This window comes from Mytilus galloprovincialis, chromosome 3 (assembly GCF_965363235.1).
Source record: "Mytilus galloprovincialis chromosome 3, xbMytGall1.hap1.1, whole genome shotgun sequence".
In the NCBI taxonomy this organism is placed as follows: Eukaryota; Metazoa; Mollusca; class Bivalvia; order Mytilida; family Mytilidae; genus Mytilus; species Mytilus galloprovincialis.
In genome coordinates this window covers 4,071,430-4,098,216 of record NC_134840.1, presented here as the reverse complement: position 1 = coordinate 4,098,216, position 26,787 = coordinate 4,071,430, and the positions used below count along the sequence as shown (strand labels likewise).

General features: G+C 31.8%; 1 protein-coding gene across 2 annotated transcripts; it reads right to left on the bottom strand.

The window, feature by feature from the left end:
* Positions 1 to 1,383: 1,383 nt before the first annotated feature.
* Positions 1,384 to 26,787, bottom strand: LOC143066994 (cysteine protease ATG4B-like). Of its 2 annotated transcripts, none has more exons than XM_076239912.1 (12): positions 26,654 to 26,787; positions 14,230 to 14,331; positions 13,308 to 13,379; positions 12,735 to 12,833; positions 11,736 to 11,834; positions 11,438 to 11,510; positions 9,724 to 9,803; positions 8,891 to 9,108; positions 8,239 to 8,317; positions 5,764 to 5,903; positions 5,228 to 5,390; positions 1,384 to 4,311 (listed from the first exon to the last, which is right to left on the bottom strand). In XM_076239912.1, the coding sequence occupies exons 1-12, from the start codon at positions 26,670 to 26,672 to the stop codon at positions 4,250 to 4,252; spliced, it is 1,206 nt and encodes a 401-aa protein (XP_076096027.1). In that variant the 5' UTR covers positions 26,673 to 26,787; the 3' UTR covers positions 1,384 to 4,249. The 2 variants fall into 2 exon arrangements, with proteins under 2 accessions (XP_076096027.1, XP_076096026.1); XM_076239911.1 differs by having other exon boundaries at positions 14,230 to 14,343; positions 26,654 to 26,739.

The window sequence follows — 26,787 nt, the reverse complement described above, 5'->3', positions numbered from 1 at the left end:
TAAATGTTTTCTTCAAGCTGTTTTGTTTTCCTCTGTCATTAAACACATGATATACTTTTATATTCTAACCTAAAAATCTGAATGTAAACTATTGTTTTCTATATTCATTTTGTAAATTACTTTTGAATGTTTATCTTAGATATTCCTCAGCTTACTTTTGTGTTTTTTTTTTTAAGATTTATTGTGTATGAATAAAAATGAGAAGTGGGATAAACTTAAGAAAAGGAAACTGATGCACAGGACAACATAATGTCATCATCACAACAAAAATGGATGTCACACCACACAAAACTTGAAAACATATAAATGAAACAAAATAAAAATCAAAATTCTGGTAAGCACTGAATGGTAAAAATTGCTTAAATTTATCAATTGGAAGTCAAATTAAATATTGCATTGTATAAGCATTGGTTGTAGTTGATTCAACTACAATTTTGGAAAAAGGAAGATAACTCAAATTTTTAAAGAAGATTTTAACAATGACATCATTGATATTTTTTGAACAGATGCAAGTGTGGACACAGATCAGTGTGGATAGTGTGTAGGATGGTTGACAGTGTATTCTGACAAAAAGAGTTCTCTGTTTTTTCCACCATAGAGTTTTATGTTGTGCACAGTGAAAGCCAACCTGTACCAAACACTGAAAATAGCAGTGTCTTTTATTATATATTGAGTTTTAATGTTCAAGTCTGTCATGGACTAGACACTCCTTTAAATCAGTGAGGATCATTCAAAGATTTTATTTAGCTAGATATTGCTTTTAATATCAAATCTACATATTGGCCATCTTACTATAAGTGCTTCATTTATATAATATGTACATTCTTGTAAATAAATTTTTAAAACAGATATTAGATTGCTGTTTGTCTTTCCTTGCAAAAACCCTTGCCAAATTTACTTAATTTTCCTGACAAGTATAACATCATTTTGTGAATTAAATATCTGAGCAAATATTTCGTTGATAAATTTCTGGAAATGTTCATGGATAGGATGTATAGAATGTTATGATCAATGCACTATATTTTGTGTATCTCAAAGAAAGTGATAAACCTTGGAAGATTTGGATATCAAGTAGGTACCATAAGGTTTTGATTTGATTTCATGCAATCTTTACCAAAAAAAATAAAAGATAAAATTGAGAATGGAAATGGGGAATTTGTCAAAGAGGCAACAACCCCACCATAGAGCAGACAACAGCCAAAGGCCACCAATGGGTCCTTAATGCAGCGAGAAACTCCCAGAGGAGTCCTTCAGCTGGCCCCTAAGATACATGTTTTCACAGGGCTTCCATGTGAAACTGAGATTATAAAATGTTATGTTATCAGTAAAGCCAATCAACTGCTTTGCATTTATATAGACTGTTGAAATAGAACAAAACCAAGATATAATATCACAGTTTATTTTAAACTCAAGGTCAATTATTTTCAATTGCAATTAGTAGATAATTTAAAAAAAACTTGAAGATGGAGAAAAACTTGACATATGTATGAGGCTAAAATTTAGTCAAAGTTATTGTACTTGAGGAAATCCTGTAATATTTCATGACATTCAGGTTTATCCATAAACCATTGAAGGTCTCATTGTATATCTTTGGACCTCCATAACACGGTTTATAGACTATTTTAAGACCTCTTCAATTCAATTTCAGGACCTTCATAGTTAGATTTCAGGACATCCATTTCTATTTCAAGATGTCATCAATGATTTATTGATACACTGAATTTGAATAATGGAGGTCCTGAAATATTTCAGGATCTCCTTAAATACAATAATTTTGACTAAATCAGCACCTCATACATAAGAGTTATAATTCTTGATGAGACAATTAAAAAGGATAATGTCATACATTTTGTACTACATCACAACTATCATCATTGAAGATGACATACACATCAATATCAATATCAGAAAAATAAATATTTCCAAGAAATTATATAACAAAACATTCACAACATATACCAATCACAAGAAAGAAAGAGATATAGAAGAAATATGACTGCTGAAATGGCAAAATAGTAAAATTATTCAATCATTTAAAATATATGACAACTTTATCCCTAAATGAATAGGATGATAAAAGTAAGATTACCATGAAAGAGCAGAAATAATGTATTTCACCAAAAAACTGGAATCTACTTCATAGTGAAATATGAGAAACAGCTTATCACAATAAGAGATTTTGCCACACTTTTACTTTAAACAAACAAAAAGATGGGTCGAATCAAACATCTTTTTGGGTAGGGCTGTGGCTCATATCTAATTTTAACAAGAACCTCTCAAAATGAAGCAATTATGATTTTCTTTAAGAAGTATAGAAATGTTGAACAAACATGTAAGGCAGTATTCAAATGATTCAACATACCAATGTCTATCTGAAGGATGCTACTTGTGATTTTCAAAGGGTAAAACACAAGCAGCCCTTTCTCCTCTGAAGTATATAAATAAAATAAATATCACAAATGAACAAAACAAATATTGGTAACGGGTTCCCCAGAAGCTGTGTATGGCCTGTTATAGCTGCTGTTAGAATCAAAGTTTAATGTTGACTGCCAAAGACTAACTCAATTTGAAATAAATAAAATAGATAAAACTCTTCCTTGAACTGGAAGAAGCTTTCATAACATTCTATAAAGATTTGACAAAGTTATTGATGTCTGATCAATCTAATCTCAGACTGTTTTTTAAAGTTTACTGCAAAAAAAAAAAAACCTCATACATTTAATAGTGAAATACAGAAAAATTTAAAAATTAAAAATAACTTTGCTCTAGAGGTACTGTAGGGAACAGCAGACATTAATAAATTATCAGTCTTTATACTTAAAGTATCACATCAATGTTGAAGGAAATACATTTAAGGTTGTCCTTTGTTAAACAATTACTAAGTCTAAATGTACAATGACAAAAGCAGGTGAAACAGAAGACAATTTAGTTACAAAGTCTCCTCCATATTTGATGGAAATAAAAACTGCATTGGTTAAGTATTAACAGTCTGTGCAAAAAAATATTATCCCTATTTAAAGCCTATATATAGTAAAAAGTAGGTTCAGAGTGAATAATCTAAATAATTGGAAGATAGATACATTGTAATAGCATTATCTTGAAATGTGCTTTCCTGCTAGAAGGTATAAAAGTTTTTTTGCACAGACTGAGTTTATTTACACTGTAGTGTATAAGATGGTAAAAGGTTACTATTAAAAGGTAGTTAAAATTAAAAGTGGAAATAAAAGTATATGAGAATAATTTGGAACTGATTTACATATGGTATAATATCTATACAGTAACTGTCTGAAAAAAGAAAAAGACATATCTTTGAAATAAATATATAAAACAATGAGCAGAAATTCTGTAGAAGTGAAACATTCTATTGCACTCAACATATAGTTGTGGGGGTGAAATGTTAATATTCATGATGTGACAACTCATGGTACCTATTTTATGTAACATTTCACATATCACATTTAGTATATCACAGAACTAATTTCAAACAACTAGACCTAAAATTCCTTTTCTACAAAATTTTGTATGATCTTTAACTTAAACAATCTGATAGATTCAATCACTTCACATTTATAACAGTAACAAATTTAGTTCATATTTTTTTTTGAAAGCATATGTGAGATTCAAACATTATATCCATAATTTCCTTTAAATAAATTCATTTGATAAAAAGTTTTGGGTTAACCAAACTATTGGCATACTTGGGAACAATTCAGATTTTTTTTTTATTTGATTGAGTTTGTTTTATGCTTTGTTTTATCTTGTTGATTAACTTACATCCCTTACTAAATGTCTTTATTTTGTTTGGCCAATTCCTGGACTTATTGAGATTTTTTTTTAAAGAGTAATAGGTTGAAACACTATCACTGCTCACTATTAATACATTTTATTTTGCTAAAGGATGGACATTTATTTTTATTATTTCATTTCACTTCCAGATTCATAAATAAACTTGTGGTAAAATGAACAGACAGGGAAAAATCAAAATAAAATTCTATAGATGACATACTCTCTAAAACATGTAATATTCACAACTTAGTATCAAATTATACAATCATGGTTTAAAAAATAAATTACAGTTGAATGTAACTATGAAAAATAATAATCTGTATCAACTTTCATTCAGTTAAAATATGAAACATCATAGATGCTGCTTGAGGCAAAATCGTGAAAACTTGTTCTTATCTGTTGCCGACAACACTGAACACATCTTTATACTATGTCCTAATATTACATATCACAGACATTATCATCAACCTATCAACTCAAATTCATCATCTGTTTCACAACCTGTGCCATCCAATACAGCAAATTCTGAAAATAAAATACGATAGGAATTATGTAAATGGTGTATGACAAAATAAAATTACAATAGGAATTATATAAATGGTATACAGTGTAATCTGTCTAGTCCGACACGGGAGTATTCCATCATCCTGCATTAACCAACACATTTTCATGGTCCCAAAATATGCTTATCCTTTCAGAAAAAAACTGAGTATTCCAACACCCTGCTTAATCCGACATTTTTTTCTGGTCCCCTGGTGTGTCGGATAACACAGGTTACACTGTATTACAAAATACAGATAACAATAGGAAATATATAAATAGTGTATTACAAAATAAAATAACAATAGGAATTATATCAATGGTGTATTACAAAATAAAAAAAAAAGTTTGATAGCATTCTGTTTTGTCAAGATCAAAATTAAAAAAAGAGGGGGAGATAAGACATAACAAATTAGTTTAATCTGTGAATGTTTATGGGCCTGTCCCAAGTCAGGAATCAGTGTTTATGGGCCTGTCCCAAGTCAGGAATCAGTGGATGTCTCATGGGATATTTTCTTTCTAATTTTCAGAATTTGTTATTGATGGCAAACCTTCTAAACTTTTTAGACTGGGTGATATAGAGGTTCAAGTAAAGACAGTGTTGAAGGCAATTGTTGACTGTAAATAATTATATTTGTTATTTGTTTAATTATTACTTTTGTTAGTTTATTAAAGGCCTGTTTACTTTAATTTAGAGTAGATTGTGCTGGATTCATATCGTAATTGTTAGTTTATTAAAGGCCTGTTTACTTTAATTTAGAGTAGATTGTGCTGGAATCATATCATAATTGTTAGTTTATTAAAGGCCTGTTTACTTTAGAGTAGATTGTGCTGGAATCATATCATAATTTGATGGTGGCTAGGAAGACCCAAGATATTATAACAAATTAAATATGATTACCAGAAGAAGAAGGAAATTTCCCACTGTATGGTTCATATGGTGGCCAGTGTGGTGGTCTGTCTTGGTACAATTCAAACATTGGTGTTCGACTTTCACATGTTATAAACTTTCTTATAGTTGTACATAAATCATCAAATTCTGATTCTGTTCCACAGTAAAATCCCTGAAATAAATACATGTAAAAATTCTTATTCTGTGCAGCAGTTCAACCCTGAAAATAGGTCAAGTACAAATTACTACAATAAAACGTCTCCAAATCTTTCTGACATTTTTGGGTGTAATGCCAGAATTTGTTTTAATGAAGATTTCCACATTGGAAATTACAAAAAGTTTTAAAAACATAGTATCAAAATGATAGAACTCTATATTTTATGAATTGATTAGCAGGATGTCATTACAAGACAAATTATTTGCTAGTATTGAGGAATAATGCCAAATTAAGACATGGTTTGCTGTTCATCTCTAATCCAATCAGGTTATTGTTTTAGTGAATGTTGATGCTTTTAACAGTACCCGTTTTACATTAAATTACTTACAACTGCTATAGAAGGATCAAGTTCTAAAATATTCATCATACAAGGGTGAGGACAATGGAAGCTGTCATCGTTACTTAAATGGTCATTTAAGTCTACAGATACTTGTGTAGTGTGAGGATCTAAGTATATCAACTTGTCTCCTGAAAAAAACAGATACTTGTGTAGTGTGTGGATCTAACTTGAAAATAATGGTATAATTGTACCTATATTTATTCATTTAATTTGAAGAATTGCTTTACCGTGTGATAAGACTTTTGTTATCAACTGCTTCCGGTTTTTATTGCATGCTTTTCTATAACGTTATCGCATTATATTTCGACGTCATTCGTCAAATTCCGGAAAATACACCTCAATTTTTTTTTGTGTAAAACATAACAAAGTTAAATAAAAAAAAAATTGGAATCAGGAAACATGGGAAAATATATTATTGAAAAATGCAAAACAAAAATAATTATAAAAAATATTTTAACCAGATGCTCCACAGGGCGCAGCTTTATACGACCGCAGAGGTTGAACCCTGAACGGTTGGGGCAAGTATGGACACAACATTCAAGCTGGATTCAGCTCTAAATTTGGATTGTGATTAAATAGTTGACACAGCATAGGTTTCTGACACAGAATGAATGTGGTCTAATGAACTTAAAATATTTTTTTTGCCTTTGAGTAATTCACTATGCTGTTGAATATTAATCAAAAATGTTTGAAGAAATTTTCTTTTTATTTATGAAATCTGAAATGAGAAAAATTTAACCCCCACCCCCACCCCATTTTTTATTCACATGCCCCTTTCCCTTTTTCCAAAACTGATCTCAATTCAAATTTCTAATGGAGTTTGCAACAATAACTACTCATTTAAATACATCATAAAATATTAAAATGTAAAATAAATTGCTTGTTATCACTGAATGGTAAAGATTGTTTTAATTTATCAGTTGGTAGTAAAAGTGAATATACATTGTATATTGTATAAAACAATGATTTAAGTTGATTCAACTACTATTCTGGACAAAGAAAGATAACTCCAATTGAAAAATTTCTTGCTATTGCACAATATTGTGCAATTAAATATTTCTTGCTATTGTGCAATACTGTGCAATTTAAAATATTTGCTATTGCACAATACTGTGAAATTGAAGATTTCTTGCTATTGCGCACTACTGTGCAATTGAAAATTTCCTGCTTTTGCACAATACTGTGCAATTAAAGATTTCTTGCTGTTGCTGAATAATGTGCAATTGAAAATTTCTTGCTATTGCACAATACTTAATATACTAATTTTGGATCCTGATTTGAACCAACTTGAAAACTGGGCCCATAATAAAAAATCTAAGTACATGTCTAGATTCAGCATATCAAAAAAGCCCAAGAATTCAATTTTTGTTAAAAGCAAACTTAGTTTAATTTTGGACCCTTTGGACTTTAATGTAGACCAATTTGAAAACGGGACCAAAAATTAAGAATCTACATACACTTAGATTCGGCATATCAAAGAACCCCAATTATTCAATTTTTGATGAAATCAAACAAAGTTTAATTTTGAACCCCGATTTGGACCAACTTAAAAACTGGGCCAAAAATAAAAAATCTAAGCACATTTTTAGATTCAGTATATCAAAAAACCCCAAGGATTCATTTTTTGTTAAAATCAAACTAAGTTTAATTTTGGACCCGTTGGACCTTAATGTAGACGAATTTGAAAACGGGACCAAAAATTAAGAATCTACATACACAGTTAGATTCGGCATATCAAAGAACCCCAATTATTCAATTTTTGATGAAATCAAACAAAGTTCAATTTTGGACCCTTTGGGCCCCTTATTCCTAAACTGTTGGGACCAAAACTTCCAAAATCAAACCCAATCTTCCTTTTATGGTCATAAACCTTGTGTTTGAATTTCATAGATTTCTATTTACTTATATTAAAGTTATAGTGCGAAAACCAAGAATAATGCTTATTTGGGCCCTTTTTTGGACCCTAATTCCTAAACTGTTGGAACCAAAACTCCCAAAATCAATCCCAACCTTCCTTTTGTGGTCATAAACCTTGTGTCAAAATTTCATAGATTTCTATTTACTTAAACTAAAGTTATAGTGCGAAAACCAAGAAAATGCTTATTTGGGCCCCTAATTCCTAAAATGTTGGGATCAAAACTCCCAAACTCAATCCCAACCTTCCTTTTGTGGTCATAAACCTTGTGTTAAAATTTCATAGATTTCTATTCAATTTTACTAAAGTTAGAGTGCGAAAACTAAAAGTATTCGGACGACGACGACGACGCCAACGTGATACCAATATACGACCAATTTTTGCGGTCGTATAAAAATAGTTTTTGTCTGTATGTCTTCTGCTGAAGTATATATATGATAAAAAGAACATAACATATCAGACCTCTTATCAGCCGTAGGTCATGGTTTCCCTCCAATTATACCTAGTGGTTAAAACGAATGAGGCCCTAATCTTGGACATGTACTTACCTACGTAACCCACAAACCAATGAGCCTGATTTGGTTTACCTCCAATTATACCTACAGAGTGGGTAAAACTTAAACATTTCTGAAACAAAAAATTTACAAAAGTTATTTATATACAATCTATACAAATCTATATATATCAAACTTTGTATTTTATGCAGTTTATTTTGATATATACTGTGTATTGTATATTGTAATTGTATGTGCTTATGAATAACTTTTGGCATAAACTTAAAAGTAAAAAAAAATCATACACAATTGATAAGTTGACAGACCTTTTTTTTGGGGTAATTTTATTGACAGAACAGGGATTGTCTCCTGTTATCTTTCTATTTGACTAAGTAATGAACGTAAATATATTCAAACAGTACTACTGTTGTCAAATCTGGAATCCTGATTTTTTGGCAAATATACATTTAGCCTGTAACATTTTAAAGAGAGCAAAATGACAATTTTTCATGAAACATGGATATACATGTAATTGATTTTCTTGATTTGTAAAGAAATGATATTTACAAGAATTGCATGGTATAGATTTCCATATTAAACCCATATGTTCTATTGTCAATGATGGCAACCATGTTGTTTGGGAAAATTAGGAAAATTCTGCAATTATTTATGATTCTATCTACCCCCTGTAAATATTGATACTGACCTTTAAACTTTCTATATAAACAGCATTTATATCTGTTAAACCAAGTCGCAACGGTAAAATCAATAATAAAGGTTTCCATTTTGAGGGATCAACATGACTAGATTTATTTTTGTCTTGTGGTTTTGCACGACTACTACATCCCGTAGCACCAGCTTTCATACTGTTCATTCCTAATATATCACATGTTGTCTTCTCATAACCAGGTTTACATAAACATTCTGAAGGAAAGAATAAACTTCAAAATTTATTTAATGTTCATTAATGGTATGTTTGAACTTTTTCACAAATTCATCTAAAATGTCTATAAGTTGCTATGAGCACAAAAAATGTAAATACACTGTTACTTTAGGATGTACAACTACCACTGTAAATCTGTCCAAAAATCTGGACATCTGTCCATTAACATAAAGTTTGGCAAATGATGCCCATACAGCAAGAAATTTACTGTAAATAAAAGACATTTAAATGAAAATAACTACTTTTTTTCTTCGTTATTTGTTTTTATGGTAAATTACCAAACTAATGAGTCAAGCCCTTTACAATTCATTTTTACAGTTTGTCTTACATAGTGTTGCTACACAACTATCCAAGTATGGAGTGCTCTCAATCATGTAAAACCCTACATATTTATTTTAGCCTGACCCACGTCAGGAACCAGTTATCTATAGGGTCACATCAGATTGCTGTCTGCTAATTTTTTTTGTATAGTTATTGTTTAACAAAAATTTAGGCTATTGTTTTTTCTCTTCTGATTTGTTTTCGTTCATTCTTAAGATACAAGAATGTTTTTAACAACTTTGATAATTATGAAAAAATCAAATCCAATACATTACTTATATCATGTTCTATAATTGTGTTGTCCATAGCAACATGAATCACCAATGAACTCCATTCATCAAACACTACTAATTTTCTACAAAAAATAAACATAAGAGGCATTTATTAAAATTTAAATTTCTTAAAAATAAAAACAAATTGGCACAAAAAAGTTACTGAATTATGTTGTCTATAATCTATATAAACTTGTTTTTTAGGTCAACATTTGAGAAAATTTATTACAACAAAAATAAAATCTTTACTTCAAATGTTATTTCTAGCAAAATTGTACTTTATCATATGTCTCTCAATTTTTTTTTTTAAAGTTAATTTTTTTGTCCATAAATTAGGTTTTTCTCATATGAATTAATTTACATTTTGTCTTGTCAGTGCTTACTATATGATATGTTTTTTGCTCATTGTTGATGACTGGATGGTTAGTGACTTACAGTTTCTTACATCTACATCATTTGGTCTCATGGATAGTTGTCCTATTGACAATCATACCACATCTTATGAAACAATTGAGTTATCTCCCATTATTTGGAAAGTCTAAATTAAAAACAACTCAAAAGTAAAACATGGCCAATTGCAACTGCAATATATGTATATCAAACCAATCCAATATTAATTTTCATTTAACTTATGTCACTTCTTCAGACCTCTGTTTTTTTTTATTGGTGCATTTTATTGATGAGTAAAATTTGGCAATGTACAATAAGAAAAACTAGCTCTTTTTTTTTTAAATTAAAAAATCTTTCTGTTTACAGTGAAAAAAACCTTACTCAAGTCAAAATAAAAATATAAAGCATTAACTAAGGCAGGAATACGTCTCATATGGTTCATTCTAATCTATGCCAATCTTTATCTAAACCTATAGCACAAAATTTAGTATTGTAAGTAAGCATTATTATCGTTTTTTCACAATGATATGCAAAGAATTTGTTTTCCTTCTACATGAAATCATGAGACATAAATGTCTTTTTTTATTGGAGTCACAATAGCAAAATTGTTGGAAAGCAAGAGATTTTGATGTTATAACTAAATTTGGAACTATAGAGAACCAAGATCAAATAACTCACAAGCTGAATATAAACAAGAATGTGTCCATAGTACACGGATGCCCCACTCCCACTATCATTTTCTATGTTCAGTGGACCGTGAAATTGGGGTCAAAACTTTAATTTGGAATTAAAATTAGAAAGATCATATCATAGGGAACATGTGTACTAAGTTTCAAGTTGATGTAACTTTAACTTCATCAAAAACTACCTTGACCAAAAACTTTAACCTGAACTTTGCACTATCATTTTCTATGTTCAGTGGACCATGAAATTGGGGTCAAAACTATAATTTGGCATTAAAATTAGAAAGATCATATCATGGGGAACATGTGTATTAAGTTTCAAGTTGATTGGACTTCAGCTTCATCAAAAACTACCTCGACCAAAAACTTTAACCGGATGGACGAACGGAGGCACAGACCAGAAAACATAATGCCCCTCTACTATCGTAGGTGGGGCATAAAAAAAACATCAACCCAGCTAGAGTACTATAAATCAAGAATTAGATAAAGAAATACATTTATCAGCATATTTTATGTACTAAAACTACATATTTATTTATTTGAAAAATTATTGTAAAAAACAGTTAAATCGGTTAGAATTGAGCAAGTCCTTATCTAAAAATTAGATGAGCTCTAAATGCAGAAGTAAAATCAACTCAACTTACTTTAAAACTTGTGCCACTGTATTTGGACCAAACCACTGACCAATGTTTTTACCTTCAGATACACCCATGGAAGCTGGAAAAATAAATAACTGATGTTGTAAAATAAACACTAATTTTTTTACAAGAATAAGAACAAGTCAAGTAAAATCACTGATTAGAAAGAAAATTTCCTTAGCCAGCACTTTAAATATTGCATGTATAGTCCAGACATTTACTGATCTCTTTGGAGTTGTTTTTCATGTTTTTTCTGGTCTGGAATAATATAAATTTCAAAACTATACAGAAAGTAAATGTATACCTATTTGATGAATTGAATAGTATGCATTCTTTTTATCCAGAAACATTTCCAAAACTTTTCTATATTTTTCATCATATATCTTTCTTGTCCATCTCCAATCTGAAAAATAACAAGAGATGTTATGACAAATGACTCGGGAAATGAATAAACTTTATAACAAGTTTTCCTTATATTTAAATCTCATTACAAGAATCCCCCTTATTGTTAGTCAAACATCAGATTTATTGTTACTGGAATATATTGGGATTGATATGGAAAATAATTTTATTTACATTTCTGAATAAATGAATAATTTGGAAGATTAAAATGTATTTTCAGCAAATCTATAAGTGCAATTGCTTTAGGAATGTGTTTTGCCTTGGTATGTTATGTAAAGTTTAATAATCTGGGTTCAGCACCTATTCTTATGTATAGAACATATGCAAGTTTATGGATCTAAATATGACTGAAACTTCAATGAGATGAACTTATTATGACTTATGACTTGAAATATAGCATGAAATGCATTTGAAATGGATAGCTTTACAGCCGATTGCATTGAGTGTGTAGGGAAAGGTAATATCTTTTGTTAGCTTGCTTGGTAGCTGAACCGCAAAGACATTATCATGTTAGGTAAACTATCCTCCTATAACAGTAGACTAGTCCGACAGATAACCAATCTATGTGTCTGTTGGACTAGGTTACTTTGAAAGGAGGGTAGTATCCCTGACCTAATAATGACTTCACGGTTCAGCTAACAAGCAAGCTAACCAAAGATATTACGGTTACCTTTGCCTACACACTCAATGAAATCGGCTGTAAAAGTATAAATCTTTATAGTATTCTTCCCATAGAGCATTTCCAAACAATAAATCTCAGGTGTTTTGTTGTTTGTCCGTAGTTCAACAATTTATAACAATAAGAAATGCACACAAGAAAATCTAAATTTAAAGTTCTTATACGGTGGCTTCAAATAAAAGTAAATATCTCCTGGTTCAAACAATAGATAATCTATCCTACCTCTACCACAGTGTCTATTTAACAAAGCTTGGGCTAACATCATCTGACCACATCTCAACATACAACCCCATCCTGTGTCTAATGTTGGTCCAGTTCCTCCTTAAATAGTAAAAGCATCGATTTATCCTTAAATGTTCACACTACTAATTAGTTAAAGTCAAGTTTCTTTTGGAATCTGCCAGAGAGAAAGATTATTCACACAATACATAAGATAAAAGTGCTTGACATCACAATTGAATTTGCAATGTCAATTAATTTTAAAGGTCACATACAGATCAAAATGGACATTTCTATGGGAGTTGCACTAACTCTATATGTATGAATTTCAATAATATCTTTCCAAAATATATGTATTTGCCAGCTGGTATTTGCACACTTTAAATAATGAAACAGTTACACTTGTTCTTTGCTTCATCATTTTTTGCCTTGTGGTAGATAAAGGGTTGATTAACTAACAGCTTTTTATTTCAAGTAGAAGACATGGTCATCATTATGATTAACCTAGAAAGTCACTTTTAACCAAATTATCACAATTATATAAACTTGAATAAGAAAAATAAAATTCTATATTACCTATGGCTGGAAAGTTTTTCCTGTATGTTAACCAAATTCTGGACAAGAAATCAAGTTTTAACTCATTTAAATCTGAAAATATGTAAAAACATGATAAAATATGCCATATGAACAAATAATGAATATTATATATATGTACATTGTGCATTGATAATCTACAGGTACATAACAAAAAGTGTTAAAATCAATAGACAACTTTCAAGTTCAATGCTTTTCCTTTAAAAAAACTTCGGTTTTAGTGAACATCATTAGTGCGTTTAGGGGCGTCATCACTTCCGTTCCAATGTTGAACAAGTTGTTGGAAAACTATAAAGCTATATTGCACGAATTATTCAGCAAACTGAATTCTTTTAATTGTCTTTCAGCACTGCTGTCATTAGGGAATTGTGATTAAGTACCTACAGAGCAAATATTATTTCTATTATCCTACACAATGACGATCACTAAGATGCTTGATGATTGTTCATAGTGCAGGGATACAGGCGATCCCCTCTATCTGGTAAATGACATCATAAAGGCACACATAATTGAAGAGTTTTTGCCGGTGAAGGACAAACTCGAAAGTGGTCTATTGATATAAATTTGGATAATGACTGAACTTATTTAATTCAATAATTTGTTAAGTGCATTGACAAGAATGGAAATTTGTCTCATTGGCACTGATAACACATCTTGCTTCATGTACATGTATATCTATCTATTAAATAATGCAATGTCTACCTTGATTTATTTATGCAATTTTACAATTAATTCAGACACATCTTCTTGAATTCAAAAATGCAATTTCATATCTTCAACTACCTAGATATTGTAAATAAAATAATATACTTTTAAATAATGTTCCATATTAAACATGTTAAAAGATGACTTTGATGTAGAAATAGAATGAATGATTTCTTTGAATTAGAAACATAATGATTACCATATAGAGTACTGTATGGGGTTCCCATAAGGTATACAGGTTCTTCTGTTGGTGGGAACTCATCATAATTCACAGGCCCAGCTTCATAGGTGAATGTTGAGACTAAAACAGAGACTAAAACAATCAAGATTTCTTAAATCATAAAATAAAGGCAAAAGACATTAAAATCACATTTAAACCTATGAGTCCAATATAAACTGACACTGAGTGACACCATCATGGAAATTATACAAACACAAAATAAACTGATTAAAGAAGAATCACTAAATGGCATGTTTTCAAAAGTCAAATATGATGGTTTCATTGAAATTCAAATTTACTTGTACAGTTCCTTTAAAAAAAAAAGATTGTTAAGAATGTTTGTACCAGTTGAGTTTTACACGGTAGTTCATATAATAGATATATATGTAGAATTATACTAAATGAGACCACAATACAGCAAATTGATTTTTTGGTCAGTAAAATGGATATATTCAAAACATGAGTTTTTGTTAGTTGATTATGCAAAAAAATTGAGAGTGACGAAAATTATTTTTTTGACAAAGGTGGTGAAAAAGAAAATTGACCCAGGAGAAACCCTGACTGTTACTTTCTGTTGTATGGGTTTGTACTTGTTTATTAGTTCTCTGTTGACTGGTACTTATTGGTTCTGTTGTATGGGTTTGTACTTGTTTATTAGTTCTCTGTTGGCTGGTACTTATTGGTTCTGTTGTATGGGTTTGTACTTGTTTGTAAGTTCTCTGTTGGCTGGTACTTATTGGTTCTGTTGTATGGGTTTGTACTTGTTTATTAGTTCTCTGTTGGCTGGTACTTATTGGTTCTGTTGTGTGGGTTTGTACTTGTTTATTAGTTCTCTGTTGGCTGGTACTTATTGGTTCTGTTGAATGGGTTTGTACTTGTTTGTAAGTTCTCTGTTGGCTGGTACTTATTGGTTCTGTTGTATGGGTTTGTACTTGTTTATTAGTTCTCTGTTGGCTGGTACTTATTGGTTCTGTTGTATGGGTTTGTACTTGTTTATTAGTTCTCTGTTGGCTGGTACTTATTGGTTCTGTTGTATGGGTTTGTACTTGTTTATTAGTTCTCTGTTGGCTGGTACTTATTAGTTCTGTTGTATGGGTTTGTACTTGTTTATTAGTTCTCTGTTGGCTGGTACTTATTGGTTCTGTTTTATGGGTTTGTACTTGTTTATTAGTTCTCTGTTGGCTGGTTCTTATTAGTTCTGTTGTATGGGTTTGTACTTGTTTATTAGTTCTCTGTTGGCTGGTAATTATTGGTTCTGTTGTATGGGTTTGTACTTGTTTATTAGTTCTCTGTTGGCTGGTACTTATTGGTTCTGTTGTATGGGTTTGTACTTGTTTGTAAGTTCTCTGTTGGCTGGTACTTATTGGTTCTGTTGTATGGGTTTGTACTTGTTTGTAAGTTCTCTGTTGGCTGGTACTTATTGGTTCTGTTGTATGGGTTTGTACTTGTTTATTAGTTCTCTGTTGGCTGGTACTTATTGGTTCTGTTGTATGGGTTTGTACTTGTTTATTAGTTCTCTGTTGGCTGGTACTTATTGGTTCTGTTGTATGGGTTTGTACTTGTTTGTAAGTTCTCTGTTGGCTGGTACTTATTGGTTCTGTTATATGGGTTTGTACTTGTTTGTAAGTTCTCTGTTGGCTGGTACTTATTGGTTCTGTTGTATGGGTTTGTACTTGTTTATTAGTTCTCTGTTGGCTGGTACTTATTGGTTCTGTTGTATGGGTTTGTACTTGTTTATTAGTTCTCTGTTTGCTGGTATTTATTAGTTCTGTTGTATGGGTTTGTACTTGTTTGTAAGTTCTCTGTTGACTGGTACTTATTGGTTCTGTTGTATGGGTTTGTACTTGTTTGTAAGTTCTCTGTTGGCTAGTACTTATTGGTTCTGTTGTATGGGTTTGTACTTGTTTATTAGTTCTCTGTTGGCTGGTACTTATTGGTTCTGTTGTATGGGTTTGTACTTGTTTATTAGTTCTCTGTTGGCTGGTACTTATTGGTTCTGTTGTATGGGTTTGTACTTGTTTATTTGTTCTCTGTTGGCTGGTACTTATTGGTTCTGTTGTATGGGTTTGTACTTGTTTATTAGTTCTCTGTTGACTGGTACTTATTAGTTCTGTTGTATGGGTTTGTACTTGTTTGTAAGTTCTCTGTTGACTGGTACTTATTGGTTCTGTTGTATGGGTTTGTACTTGTTTATTAGTTCTCTGTTGGCTGGTACTTATTAGTTCTGTTGTATGGGTTTGTACTTGTTTATTTGTTCTCTGTTGGCTGGTACTTATTGGTTCTGTTGTATGGGTTGTACTTGTTTATTAGTTCTCTGTTGGCTGGTACTTATTGGTTCTGTTGTATGGGTTTGTACTTGTTTATTAGTTCTCTGTTGGCTGGTACTTATTGGTTCTGTTGTATGGGTTTGTACTTGTTTATTAGTTCTCTGTTGACTGGTACTTATTGGTTCTGTTGTATGGGTTTCTACTTGTTTATTAGTTCTCTGTTGACTGGTACTTATTGGTTCTGTTGTATGGGTTTGTACTTGTTTATTAGTTCTCTGTTGGCTGGTACTTATTGGTTTTGTTGTATGGGTTTGTACTTGTTTATTAGTTCTCTGTTGGCTGGTACTTATTGGTTCTGTTGTATGGGTTTGTACTTGTTTATTAGTTCTCTGTTGGCTGGTACTTATTGGTTCTGTTGTATGGGTTTGCACTTGTTTGTAAGTTCTATGTTGGCTGGTACTTATTGGTTTTGTTGTATGGGTTTGTACTTGTTTATTAGTTCTCTGTTGGCTGGTACTTATTGGTTCTGTTGTATGGGTTTGTACTTGTTTATTAGTTCTCTGTTGGCTGGTACTTATTAGTTCTGTTGTATGGGTTTGTACTTGTTTGTAAGTTCTCTGTTGACTGGTACTTATTGGTTCTGTTGTATGGGTTTGTACTTGTTTATTAGTTCTCTGTTGGCTGGTACTTATTGGTTTTGTTGTATGGGTTTGTACTTGTTTATTAGTTCTCTGTTGGCTGGTACTTATTGGTTCTGTTGTATGGGTTTGTACTTGTTTATTAGTTCTCTGTTGGCTGGTACTTATTGGTTCTGTTGTATGGGTTTGCACTTTTTTGTAAGTTCTATGTTGGCTGGTACTTATTGGTTCTGTTGTATGGGTTTGTACTTGTTTATTAGTTCTCTGTTGGCTGGTACTTATTAGTTCTGTTGTATGGGTTTGTACTTGTTTGTAAGTTCTCTGTTGACTGGTACTTATTGGTTCTGTTGTATGGGTTTGTACTTGTTTATTAGTTCTCTGTTGGCTGGTACTTATTGGTTTTGTTGTATGGGTTTGTACTTGTTTATTAGTTCTCTGTTGGCTGGTACTTATTGGTTCTGTTGAATGGGTTTGTACTTGTTTGTAAGTTTTCTGTTGGCTGGTACTTATTGGTTCTGTTGTATGGGTTTGTACTTGTTTATTAGTTCTCTGTTGGCTGGTACTTATTGGTTCTGTTGTATGGGTTTGTACTTGTTTATTAGTTCTCTGTTGGCTGGTACTTATTGGTTCTGTTGTATGGGTTTGTACTTGTTTATTAGTTCTCTGTTGGCTGGTACTTATTAGTTCTGTTGTATGGGTTTGTACTTGTTTATTAGTTCTCTGTTGGCTGGTACTTATTGGTTTTGTTGTATGGGTTTGTACTTGTTTATTAGTTCTCTGTTGGCTGGTACTTATTGGTTCTGTTGTATGGGTTTGTACTTGTTTATTAGTTCTCTGTTGGCTGGTACTTATTGGTTCTGTTGTATGGGTTTGTACTTGTTTATTAGTTCTCTGTTGGCTGGTACTTATTGGTTCTGTTGTATGGGTTTGTACTTGTTTATTAGTTCTCTGTTGGCTGGTACTTATTAGTTCTGTTGTATGGGTTTGTACTTGTTTGTAAGTTCTATGTTGGCTGGTACTTATTGGTTCTGTTGTATGGGTTTGTACTTGTTTATTAGTTCTCTGTTGGCTGGTACTTATTGGTTCTGTTGTATGGGTTTGTACTTGTTTATTAGTTCTCTGTTGGCTGGTACTTATTGGTTCTGTTGTATGGGTTTGTACTTGTTTATTAGTTCTCTGTTGGCTGGTACTTATTGGTTCTGTTGTATGGGTTTGTACTTGTTTATTAGTTCTCTGTTGGCTGGTACTTTTTGGTTCTGTTGTATGGGTTTGTACTTGTTTATTTGTTCTCTGTTGGCTTAGTTGGTTCTTCTTTGTTTACTGTTATAGCAACAACATAGAGTTTTCAGGATATCATGGCATATTTAAATTAATTTCCTTCATACTATAAGTTGCAAATTGAAGAAGTATTCTTGAATATAAATTTCCACTGGCACTGGAACAAATATTACAGAACAATGTAGCTGTTCTGTAACTGAAAAAATGATAACAAATATTTGTTCTTACAGAAACAGATAATATGGCAAAAAAATTAGCATTGTCATTACAAAGTTATGAGGGAGGCTTTTACAAATACACATTATTGCTATTCCCAACTGTCAAACCTGGGAATCTGTCATGCTTGAAGTATTGACGTCATACAACAATCACTTTTCCATTGTGACGTCAGATATTTTGTATTGTGATGTTAAAATTTTACGGGAATATTTTTCAGTAATGGTGGACAAATAGGGATAAGGTGTATATAACACCATATTAGATAAAGGTTTCCAGTAATATCTACTGCTGGTTGACCTGAGGTCAAATTGTGTGTAACGGACCCCCTTAAACAACTAGATCTTGCTATGACGCAATAACATTAGCATAATCTGTGACATGAGAGGTAACGTTCATCAGACTACTAACACAAAGGTTCCTTGTTTGATCCCCGTTACGGGAAGAAAATTGCAAGGATTTAATTTTCGGCTCTCCCTGTACACCATTTGCGAGTATGGTCTTGAGGAAACAATGATAGTCCGTCAGAAGGGAACGATAAATAGCTGACCCAGTTTAAAAGAGTCATATCTCTTGGACGTAGGAGACATAATAATAATCAAGCATTATTAAGAGTCGGCTAGGTATACAAACAGAGACAACATAAGCTCTAATGAGCTTTTAAAAGGAAACTTGGCAAAAAAATTAAAAATTGATATTATGTCCATTCTGTTAAAAAACACTCAAATTCATAGATATTAAAGTTTTATTCTGCTAGATAAGAGATCACCATCGATTTTAAATTTAGAGTATCAATTCTCTGCGTTCGGCCATTTTGTCATCTTCTCCGATTTGAAACAACGATATGTCTAAGGACCAAAACTACAGTAACCTGATGTAGTCGTAATTGCGTGTCGATATCTTGTCAATCATACGGTTGTTTTATCCAACTAGTTAACTAACTTGATACGGAAAATTTTCTTATTTTTTTAAAATAATCATGGTCTGTTATTTTTAAACTGTTAATATCGGAATTAATTAATAAAGGGCTGCGCTTAAGCGCATGATACGCCCGTTGCTCTTTTAACTTGTCTTTTATACTTTAAATGAATTTATATGATCAACTAGAAATATATATACAAATCAAAAGGGATGTTACATTAATATATTCACCAAAGTTTCATAAAATCCCCCTTTTTTAAGTATAAAAATTCATTACTTAAGAAAACGTAAAATCTAAAATTTATAAAAATGGAAAGGGAGCTTATGTCAATAGATATAAACAATTTATCAAAGTTGCATAAAATTTTGTGAAAGTGTTAGTTATTGTCCCAAAATTGGAAAATCCCCCCTTTTTTAAGCATAAAAATTCATAACACGGAAAAGTGAAATCTGAAATTATAAAAATTGAAAGGGAGCTTACATCAATAGATATAAACAAATCACCAAAGTTTCATGGACATTGGTGAAAGCCTTTTTGAGTTATTGTCCGAAGTGTTGAAAATCCCCCTTTTTTTTATGAATAAAGCCCCATAAATCCAAAACTTAAAATCTGAAATTTATAAAAATTGAAAGGGAGCTTACATCAATAGATATAAACAATTCACCAAAGTTTCATGGACATTGGTGAAAGCCTTTTTGAGTTATTGTCCGAAGTGTTGAAAATCCCCCTTTTTTTATGAATAAAGCCCCATAAATCTAAAACTTAAAATCTGAAATTTATAAAAATTGAAAGGGAAGATACATCAATAGATATAAACAATTCACCAAAGTTTCATGGACATTGGTGAAAGCCTTTTTGAGTTATTGTCCGAAGTGTTGAAAATCCCCCTTTTTTTATGAATAAAGCCCCATAAATCCAAAACTTAAAATCTGAAATTTATAAAAATTGAAAGGGAGCTTACATCAATAGATATAAACAATTCACCAAAGTTTCATGGACATTGGTGAAAGCCTTTTTGAGTTATTGTCCGAAGTGTTGAAAATCCCCCCTTTTTTATGAATAAAGCCCCATAAATCCAAAACTTAAAATCTGAAATTAAAAAAAAACGAAAGGGAGCTTACGTCAATAGATATAAACAATTCACTTAAGTTTCATGGAAATTGGTGAAAGTGTTTTTGAGTTATTGTCCGAAGTGTGGACGACGGACGGACGGACGGACGGACAACGGTATACCATAATACGTCCCGTCTAAAAGACGACGGGCATATAAAAAGTCAAAGTTCAAATCATAAATAAGTGTTCCGTGAAAATTGAATTGTTTTTTCGAAATCTAATTTGTTCATAATTCTTTCATGTAATAAACTTTATTCATATAAATTCGGATCTTCTCTCAACTGATCACGGGCATGGCTAAAGGTATTACTCCAAAAGGTATTGTGAGGGGTGTGAGGCGACACGTCCAGGTATTCAAGCGATTTCCTGTCGGGCTTGTAAGTTCATGCATCGTTTCACTTCTAATGGTATTGATCAGTGTACATGGCCGATAACTTATAACTTTCCATTTTGAACTATTAGGTGTATAATATATATCTCTGTCTTGCGTCTCTGAAAGTGATATAATAAACTAGTCATTACTTAATGCATATGCTTGTTTATAAATAACATTTCTGGTCTAAAGAATATTATTTATAAAAATATAAATAATACAAAAATAACACCAGATTTGATGAAATAAAAATCTATATACATACTTTTTCCAAGGGTAAATTTGGTAAAATGTAATATATACTCGTTGTCAATAGTGAAGGACAGATTGGAACATATCAGAAATATTGATTTAAAAAAATGTACGCACTTGTCGACTATTCGTTTATACGCCTGGATAATAAGTTACAGAACTATAGTACAAATTGAAATATATATATGTATACATTGAACATAAGAAAGAAACATACATTTTGTGTAAATTGGGGTAAAAGTTTTGTAAATAGACTAGTCCACGTATGCCAACAGTATGTAATAGACTATTGTATACCAAAAGAAGAAAAAGAAGAAGAAGAGAGCCAATTTGATTTAAATACAGGTCGATATATAACTTGCTTTGGCTCATCAAAGTTATGGACATAGTAAAATCACAGATTTATATATCAATTAGATTGTTCTCGAATAAAGGAAGAAATTCGTCATCATCACAATTGTTCTGGCATGCATGTAATATATATACGCAACTGGGCGTACACTAATAATCCCCAAGGGATGTGAATATTTTCGAGTAAAAACTATAGAGTTTCAAAGTTTCAAATGAATTTCGGGATTTATTTTCTTTCTTGATATTCAATGACAACAATTTAAAGAATAAACTGCTTGTCCGTTTTAGGGGTATTCTTGCCAGTTAAAACAAGACTTAAAATTTGTTCTGGTTTTTTTTAAACATCGTTGGTCAAATAGCTAAAGTATATACGTTGTGAGACGAAGACTTTTTTGATAAGGACATTCCCGATTATACATAAATTTTGTTGATGTTTTTCACACTTGAAAAGAATATCTTTTCGATTTCATTCCAAGAAGATCCTTTAATTTCCTAAATTTTTTAAAACATCTTTTTTTTCAAATAGCTGAAGTATTCATGCGTTGTGAGATTTAAAATATTTTGATGAGAACATTTATTCCTAAATAGGTAAATAAAGATCGCTTTGGATGGACTAAATTATATAATTGCAATTGTTAATGATCTGTTTGAAATATTTAAGGTTGTCGATTCTAATTTAAAATAGTACAATTTTTAGTTCATACACTCGTGTTTAGAACTTCTGAAGGCTATTTTTATTTATAATAAATTTGTGCAACCTTATTAATCCCGTTAATTAATTTTAATTCTTATTTTTACATTTATGTGTCTAAAACTATGACTGACTCCCGTTTACCATTCCGATACGAAATGTTGTTCACACCTGAAATGCCAGTGAACTGTAACGCCTAGATTTCACTGAAGGAAGATCAAAAGATTTATCATAATGCTAATCTTATAATAACCTTGAGTTTAACTATGCATGTAACATTCACTTAGTGTCACAAAACAATACACATTTTATTTCCAACGTACAAGCAAGTGAAATATTTTGCTGGAATGAAGCAAAAAGGTCGGAATACAAACATGTATTTTTAATACATTATCGATCATGTCAGTTTCATATGTTTGTTTAAAGTATTTGTAGAAAAAAAAAATCATAAAAATGTTCTATTGTATGATTTACTTTTATTATTAAAATTTGTTTAAAAAAATCCACACAATTTAATTTAGTTGCATGGCTATCACTTATTTTTCGTTGGTTAATAGCTACACCAAAAGTCATCGATGCGCTTTAAATCACGTTATCAGATGGTTAACGAACAAGACTTAAATGAGATTAATTTCACTCCCGGCATGCAAAAAGACTTAAACCATGTCGCATAAGTCAGGAAGTTTCAAGAAATAAAATTAATAATTCCCAATTTTCTTCTTTATTAGTTTTCATATCAAAATAAAACTTGGTGAATATGTTTTTTATGGTATTATGAACATAATCAGTGGCGGGTTCAGAGGGGGGCGTAGAGGGAGTACGCCCCCCCCCCCCCCCTTTTGCTTGGACTTTTTTTTTTTTTTGGAAAATAATTAACTAGTCTAGACTTAGTGAAATTTGCCATTTCCCGTGTATTTTGTTTTTATGCGACAATTCGTTACTTATACAGATATATTTTACTCGTATTTACTGTAATATATATATATTATTGGTTATGTCAAAGTCATGTGATTCGCTACGCTGGAGTTAACCAGTGCGTCGAAAAAACGTCACTCAGTCATTTCCAAATTCAAATTACAGTAACACATTGCTTATGCTGCTCATCAAGGGTGACAAGCATGACACCTTCAAAGCGACAAAGAATTAAGCAGGAATCATGGAATGTAGTGAATGTACTGACTTCTATTTCACAATTTCACCAAACAGAAAGTTATACTCTATTACACTCTCACGATTAAAAAAGTTTCACAGCAATATATTTACCTACGAATACATATTAACCCCACACGCCCCAGCATTTTAATAACATAGCTGAATAATGATCCCCAGACAGTAATCTCTACATAGAATTTAAGTCCAAGGTACAGGGCCAACATTAAAAATATCTTTGTTTCCCCTCTCCGGACTGAGGTTGTTAGAGTATGGGTAGGTAGGTAGGCAAATTATTTTATTTTATTCCTTGATATGGTTTTCTATATTGAATTTGTAGAAAATTCAACAGGTAAGGCTGAAGTAAAAAAAGTGGGGTATTCCCTGTATTCTAATTCAGTGTACACCACAGTTTTCTGGTGTTAAAAAAAAACAGTATACAGGGACCTTCTTTTTTTTTCCTATTCATTTAATGTAATGAAATCTACAAAAGCGCACATTCTACTTGTGATAACAATGCTTAATGATAGCAAGTGTTTTTTTAGTTAGAAAATCAAGCTTATTTCAAGTCTAATTTGATGCATAACTCACAACAAAACAATTCCTTTGTTCACTAATTCATACCTTGATCATCAATTATGAGATGACAAAAAGATACATGTATGTTAATCACTTGGGAATTAAAATTCAATGAATAAAAATTTTCAATAGAAGTGAACATAATTCAGTTATGTTCAGTTACACCTGGATCATGCAGCTTGGTCAATTGATTCCTAAACAAAGATTTGTATGTTTTTTCGAGTTCTATAAGAAACAAGGATTCACTTTATATTCATGTTTTGTATTTCCTAAAATACTTTTAATAAGTATTTACGAATTCTACTGATGCAGTTATAACGTTAAAATGTGTCCTTTTGTAATTTTCATGCCATAAATGAAATCCCATTTAAACTGGGTTTTTTTTACACCAGAAAACAGGGACGTTCCCTAAAAGCAGGGAATACATGTATCCCACATTTCCTGACTTGTGCCCAACCTGTTCAAAGACAAAGTAGATAGATTTTAAAGCACGAGTCAGACCATTTTTACTCAAAGTCTTTAAGATTTTATCCTTTAAACAGGAACAGAGGTTAGACACAAAGCATTTTTCAAAGCAAATCAAGATGCACTCAGCGGGTTGAAAGATGCTTCAGTTTTTTTTTATTTTCAAAAAAAGATCACCCTTGCACACAAACAAGAGAGGGACGAAAGATACCAAAGGGACAGTCAAATTCATAAATCTAAAACAAACTGACAACGCCATGGCTAAAAATGAAAAAGACAAACAGAAAAACAATAGTACACATGACACAACATAGAAAACTAAAGAATAAACAACACGAACCCCACCAAAAACTAGGGGTGATCTCAGGTGCTCCGGAAGGGTAAGCAGATCCTGCTCCACATGCGGCACCCGTCGTGTTGCTTATGTGATTACAAATCCGGTAAATAGTCTAATTCGGTAGGTCAAATTCATGAAAGGGAAGGGGATTGTAGTTACGACGTGAGGAACATATCCGATATCATTTGTGAAATGGTTATTCCATAACGGTCAACCAACTCGTGATGGCGTCCGTAAAATTTACGAAGGGATGATTTCAACTTCACCATTTGGAACTCTTGATTTAATAGCTTCCTTGTGAGCAGTAACCCTCTATCAAGAAAATCATGATAGGAAATGCAAGCACGGGAATATCGTATCAATTGAGAGATATATACCCCGTATGCAGGTGCTGCTGGAATGTTGCTACTTAGAAATGGAAAGTTCACAATTGGAAAGCTGAAATCATCTCTTTTGTCGTAAAGTTTTGTCTTCAACCGACCCTCATTGTCAATTTCTAGATGACAAATCGTGTGGAAAGCATTTTGTTTGTTTTCCTTGATTCCGAATCATGTAGACGCTTCAATGCAAAAATACCTTGATTTAAAACGCTTGTTGACTACAGCATCGGAAAGGTATCACCAAAACCCAACGATCGTTGACTACAGCATCGGAAAGATATCACTAATAACCAACATAGCAAAAAAAAAAAAAATAGTGGACAAGAATTGCCAATAAAATTTTTCGTGTCACGTTGATTTTACCGGGTCGGTCGTGTGAGGGGAAACAAACAATATTTTATTTTTGGCCCAGACCATTTGATTTGAGTCCGCGTAGTCTGAGATGTTTGAGAAAACAAATTCCTAGCCTGATTTATCTGGATTGAAAAAAAAAATCTTATCTACGTATTTGCTATTAAAAAACAAAAATTTCCAACAGAATTATTTAGCATTAAATGAACATGATTAATAATAAACGGACATAGTTTTGAGGGGGCAGGGTTTGCATGTAAATCCTATATCCGACCGGAATGTCTCTTTCACCGAACTGATATATATTGAATACAAGCCCGACTGCAACCTGCCTGCTGGGTCAGGCCTTCATGTCTCCATTTGTCGACTGTCATTCGTAAATTCGTTGTCATTTCAGACTTATTCGTAGCCTTTGGCTGATTTGGAACCCCTCACTTTCCTTGTTGGCTGAAACATTTCAACCAAACATTTGGATAGAAATTGCTAGTTTGTGTCTTAACTCGTGTCGGTCGTATTGGAGAATACGGCATCAAAAATGTTTAACCCTTACACTTAACAGCAACTATAAAATATACATGCCAAAAGTCAGGAACCATTTAAAAAGTGCATTTTACACTTATTTTATGTTTTTAGCCTAAAAAAGGTCCCAAAATTTTTTTCGCCTCGCTCTGATCGGCACACTATTTTTTACTCCCCGCGCCCCCTTTCCAAAATCCTGGATCCGCCCCTGAAATAATAAGATGAAAAGTGAAAAATCCCGAATTATCCCTTTTAACCGACATCCTTATAGATTTCAAATAAAGCAGGCTACCCTTTATACCATAATTTCGATTTCTTGTCAGGACTATTTTCAATTTTCACCTTGGTGTTAAAATCATGCTAATATGAAGTACAGTAATTAAATTATTTGACATACTGTTTCTTTCAACCCTTTTCTTGTACATGTAACTGTCAGAGATATACTAAGAATTTGAAAGCATGAACATAGAATGAAACAATAACATGTTTTCAACTGTGGAAAAGACTGTTAAGATTATGCACCTTCTGTTAGAAAGTCCATTTCTGAAGACTCTTATATCTTTTCAATTTGCCATTTGTCATATTTTTCCTTGATAAAGTCCGAGGCGACCAAAACGAATCATAACATTGAAATTTCCGAAAATTTTGTCTCGCGG

Coding starts and splice junctions, on each gene's coding strand:
- LOC143066994 (XM_076239911.1), bottom strand. Junction 12,834..13,307: donor GAAAAACTTTCCAGCCATAG/GTAATATAGAAT, acceptor TTACTATTTAAG/GAGGAACTGGACCAACATTA. Junction 9,109..9,723: donor AATTATAGAACATGATATAA/GTAATGTATTGG, acceptor TCTTTCCTTCAG/AATGTTTATGTAAACCTGGT.